We start from the raw sequence: 5320 nt of genomic DNA, 5'->3' as shown, positions 1-5320 counted from the left end.
TCTTTCATGTCCTGAAATATCAAACAGAAATGACCCAACAATTGAGATACTATGATAACAAGACTCAAGAATGTCTGGTTGCAATATTGCCTAAAATCGAAATGATATTATTGCTTCTTCGACAGGCAGCGTGTGTACTTTCAAGTCCAGTACATGATAGTCTCTCTCATGTTACCAATTCATCAATTCATCACGTAACAATCCTAGTGTACTTTTTGAGTACATGTGGCAAGCATGTATTGGACAGTGATAAACTATGAGATTAAATCTTAGTTGCATACAGAGAGTGTGGGAACTGACAACTAATCTTCTAATATAACTTTCCACCCTTTTCACTGGAATTAATTAATAATGAGTAAGAGTAAAGATTGAACAAAACTTTTAAAATTAGTGAAGGAAACTTGGTACACATAGCATTCATTTGACGAATGATAACAATTTGGCCCTTCAAAATGTCAGATACAAAAGTACTCCAAGTCTCCATGAAACATGATTAAGCACATAGCTAAGCTACATAAACTCTCCCAAAAACTAAAGCAATAAAAAACAACAAACGATTCCAAACTAAAATCCTACCATTTCATCTAATTAAGCTTCTTTTGACAAAATATGATGAGATTGTTCCACCTTCCCATTTCATCTCACACATACTTTTGGACTTGAACCTTCAAAACCCTTGAGAAGTTAGCATTGGTTGATCGATTGGTTGAAATTTTATTACCTTCGAGAGTACTTGATCATTTTCTCTTGAACCTGTAATAATTCAATGAAAAACAAGTGACAATGATCAAATATCACAAGAGATGGGTGGTAGAAGAAGAAGATGTGAAACCAGAAAGATCAGTCCAAACACTGCCACCAGTACCAGCAGTACTAGTACCCCAGTATTGGTGATCATTTCCCAGACTTCCCGAAAAATTCCTTGACAAATTCAGTGCTTGATGACTGTGTTCCATTTTCACATTAACCATCTGAGTAGTAGTAACTCTGTTACCCGCCGAATGATCTAACGGCAATTGGTACATCCCATGAGTAGTACTAGGTGGTGGTTCCAAATTAGCCAAGAAATTAGGAAATTGTTGCTGAAGTAGTGATGATCTCCAATGCTCAGAAATACTCATATTATTCATGCCTAAAATATTTGGCCTGGCACTCAACCGATCCGAACCGTACTGATGGTGTTGGAATTCAACATCACCGGGTTGATTAATACCCCCAAAATTATTCAACCCTATCATGTCCCCGGAACCATAATCAGTAAGATGGTGTAAGGAGGGCAAAAAGGGCAATTGATGTGGTGGTGGTGGTGGATGTATCAAACGGCCTATGATATTATCACTAGTGCTGCAGCTGTTGGAAGAATTGACTGTACTTGAGCTTGAATTACCAGCTGCGCCTGGTGATTTTGACCTGCTGCTGTTGCCCTCTTTGCTTCTTTTGTTTCGCCGGCAGCCTCCTCCCACCGGCACGCTTCTCAAGGCTCCTCCTCTGGTCCAGTAGCGCCGGCACGTCTTGCAAAAGTGGCGAGGCTGGGAAAGGCTGTAATTGTTGAAGTAGCAAAACTTTGTGTTTGTGGATTCACATCGAGGGCATTTCGGTGCCGTCTCTGGCTGTGGTATATTGGCCAGCCGGGCTCGATCAGACATGGACCCAGGTTTGATCGAGCCCAAACTGCCGCTGCCATCTCTTGAAGTGCACCTAGGTTCTGAAGACGGCTGCTGCGGAAGCTGAAGATTATTCTGATCACATCCACCTCCTTGTTGATGATTTGTTTGCTATGAAATCATAAGGAAAAAAAAAAGTTCAAATAAATCAATAACTGGTATATTCAAGAGATATAGATTGAAAAAGGGTAGGAATATATTTATCTTTGAATCAACTTTTTTGGTGAAGAAGCTAGCTATGGAAGGAACAAAATACAAGGTTGCAGAAATTAAACCCTTACCTGTTGTTGCCAGTTGGGTGGATCCAGATAGACGGGAACGGATGAGAAAACCATGGGTAGCTTTCTCTTTTGTAAAAGTTTGATGTGCGTTTTTACAGGATGTAATATTATTGGAGAATCACATCCACAAGAGATAGTTGCTGCTGCAGAGAGAAGGGGAGGAAAAAAAGATCAGAATTGGAGATGGAAAGATAAAGAGGTGGGTGTTTATTTATTTTGTTCCTTGTTTCTCTCATCCCATCGATCCGCCCACTACTCTCTTTTGCTTTTTGTTTTATTAAATTTTTAGGGTTCGAAGGTGAGGAACCATTTTTCTTAGTCTTTAAGCTTCTTTTTGACGCTGCTCAACCCAAAAAGATCAGTGACCAATGGCCATGCAGAGAGAGAGAGAAACCCTAATTAGTAGAACTTTAATAATATGAATATAATATGGGGTACACAATTATATAATATTGATATGGAATTAATAATGAAAAGGTGGGTGATTGTGGGGGTGTCTTGGGTGGAAGCGTCACCATCGAATGTACCTTTGTTTCTCCTATCTGTTCCTTGCAGTTGCAGAGGTTTTTTTTTTTTTTTTTTTTTTGCATGGAAATGTATAGTATACAACTTTATTATTATCATTTTTTTTCTGGGTACCTTTACGTAGATTATTATAAAAGAAAGAATGAATGTATCCTTCTGTATAAACCCTTTTTATTGGATGATTATTATAATTAATTAGGGTTTTGGAATTTGTAACCAAAGTAAAATCTTTAAGATATACGGGATGCTACAAGCTTGCTCCTATCCCATAAAAAAAAAAATTAAAAAAAAAAGCTTATGCCTACGCAGGAACAGTGTCTTGCCAAAAGTGTGAAAAAGAGATTGAAGTATTATTGGGGATAGTGGCATCTACGTACTCTTATTTTTTTTTATCACACACCCTTATAATTTTCGGTCGTTAGATCGAATGAATATTTAAATCAGATCCATAGCAAAATTTAACAAAGATATGTCAGAGATAAAAATGAGTGTGTAAATGCAAACTAATTAATACAGATTCAAATCAATATATACGCTTCCCTTCTTGCTCTTCACAATGCTTCATATACCAAAAGCTTGAAGTGAAATTGATGGGAAGTGTATACTAAACTTGCCAAAATTCAATATGCTTGTGGAAGCTTTTAGGATATTTAATTCCGTTCAAAATTATATATCAGAAATTAGTACTATTCTAGCCGTAGATTCTTCATCAATCTAATTAATTTGACATAATTTTATGGCTTTAAATTCATATGATTTGTGCCAACTATTTTATGAAAATAATGTACTAATAAGGCTTTTTTGAAATCTTCTGTATGATTAATCATTAACCAGGTAACTTTGAGACTAGTGGCAAACTTGTTTCACAGGTTTATTAAAAACAAACTAAATCTTAGATTTAAATAAATGCCAATCTGACGCATTATTTGATGAACGAAATTGATGCCCTGGTGTTTGCAAGAATAAAAATAAATTTTATAAAATGAAAAGAGTTTGAGGGAAGTTTTTAACAATATAATTATATTTCCCTTGTAAATGAATTTCTTCGAATAAACATTTTTTCAACCAAAAGAACAATTCCATTTTGAATTTCGCCTCCTCATTAACAAAAGTATTGTAGGGATTGCTAATTAGATTATTCCTTAACTGTTGATTAACATGTTTATTTTATATTGATTACACATCATCTAGTTTACAAATTTAATTTAAAATTTTAATCTTATTAACATTACCCTATCCCTAAGTAAATCAACAAAGACTAGGGGTTGGTGCCATGGTGGTGGCCTAGCTGGCCGCGGTTATGGGGTGGATATTCCGGTCGTCATCAGATGCTCACGGTCGGAGGATTCTTACTTTATATATCCAATTTGCCACGTCAGATATCAGTGGGTCCCATACCCACCTTCTTGTCTATTTCTCTAGGGTTTTCTTTTCTCCATCGGCTGGGTCGCTAGAAAAGCAACCTCATCATCTAATTTTTAAAGTCCCCAACGGTCGAAGTTTTCACTTAACCAAGAAATGTTATTGATCATGTAATGAGCATCAAATCTTCATCTTGAGGACCAGATTATGACCGTCCGATCGGCACTAATTTGTTGAATGTACCCAATCAATATTATTGGTGGCCGTGTTACGTGTATACATTTGGCCCTAATTAGGTACGGATCTATTTTTGGACATGCATGCATGTTCTTGACGATTTGCGTGGTATTTATGTCTTGATGATGATTTTAATTTTTTTTTCTTTTATTTGACTGTTGATGATTGGATTATTAATTAAGTGACGATTAACATGCTTATTTCTTATTAATGACGCATCATTTGGTTTACAAAGTAAAGAGGAACATATGTGTATTTGTTGTGCAAATTGGGTTGTCCATTTAATTTAGTTGATGTATTTTTAACTCTATAAAATGTTGTAATCGACTTTTTTTTTTTTTTTGGAAAGTTCAATCAAATGGTAAGTTATTAGTCTTTTATATGTATCAAACAAATTATAATGGACAGTTCATTATGAGAATGTTAATATACATATATATACAGTGGCGAAGCCAGGAATTGACGGGGGGAGGGGCGAAGTTAAAAGAGTGCAAGGTTCAAAAGTTACAATTGTTGCCGACGACGTTTCATACCATGAAAACGTCGCATAATAGGCTCATTATCAATAAAAGCAAATACATCTCTCTCTATGTAAACAAGCATGCTATCACTCAACCATTGATCTCCCATTTTTTTACGCAATGGTGTTTTCACAATCTTCATAGCAGAAAAAGCTCTCTCCACCGAAGCGGTTGCAACCGGTAACACCAAAGCCAATGTAAGAAGCTTATACACTAATATATAGCTTGCACACCTCCCAGTCCACCAACTCCTTTGCAAGATCACCAATTCCTCTCAGTGATGAAAACTCACTATGCATCTTCATATCGTGAATGTAATTGTCAAGTTGAATTGGAAGATTCATGAGGTCCATACGATCAAAATCTTGAGGATAAAGTTGAGCTAGACGAACAATTTTTGCTTTGTCAAAAGATGCAAAATTATTCACCGGACTCAAACATGCCATACAAAGAAGCAACTCGGTGTTTACCTCATTGAAGCGATCATTCAATTCCTTTAATTGTGTATCAAGGACTTGAAAATAGAGGTCCACACGATAGTAATGGAAGTTTGTGAGTCTTGGAGCTTTACGCCTTGATTTTCCAGGCGGATGACTACTTGGAATATTTGAAGGAGGATTTAAGCATTGTTTCTTATAGTACCGTTCCATTACGTAACTGTAAAATGGAAAGAAAAAAAAATCTTAGACTCTTAATCCTATAGTCTATACTAATATGCATAATAACCCAA

The 5320-nt window shown here is 36.1% G+C and overlaps 1 protein-coding gene across 1 annotated transcript; it reads right to left on the bottom strand.

The window, feature by feature from the left end:
• Positions 1–368: 368 nt before the first annotated feature.
• Positions 369–2349, bottom strand: LOC114824374 (dof zinc finger protein DOF2.4-like). Its single transcript, XM_029101099.2, has 2 exons — positions 1946–2349; positions 369–1775 (listed from the first exon to the last, which is right to left on the bottom strand). Exons 1-2 carry the CDS (start codon positions 1997–1999, stop codon positions 795–797), a joined length of 1035 nt encoding a protein of 344 aa, XP_028956932.1. The 5' UTR covers positions 2000–2349; the 3' UTR covers positions 369–794.
• Between the last annotated feature and the right edge of the window lie 2971 nt (positions 2350–5320).

Source organism: Malus domestica, chromosome 01 (assembly GCF_042453785.1).
Source record: "Malus domestica chromosome 01, GDT2T_hap1".
NCBI lineage: Eukaryota > Viridiplantae > Streptophyta > Magnoliopsida > Rosales > Rosaceae > Malus > Malus domestica.
Note: the sequence above shows the minus strand (reverse complement) of the source record. Positions and strands in the feature narration are given on the sequence as shown.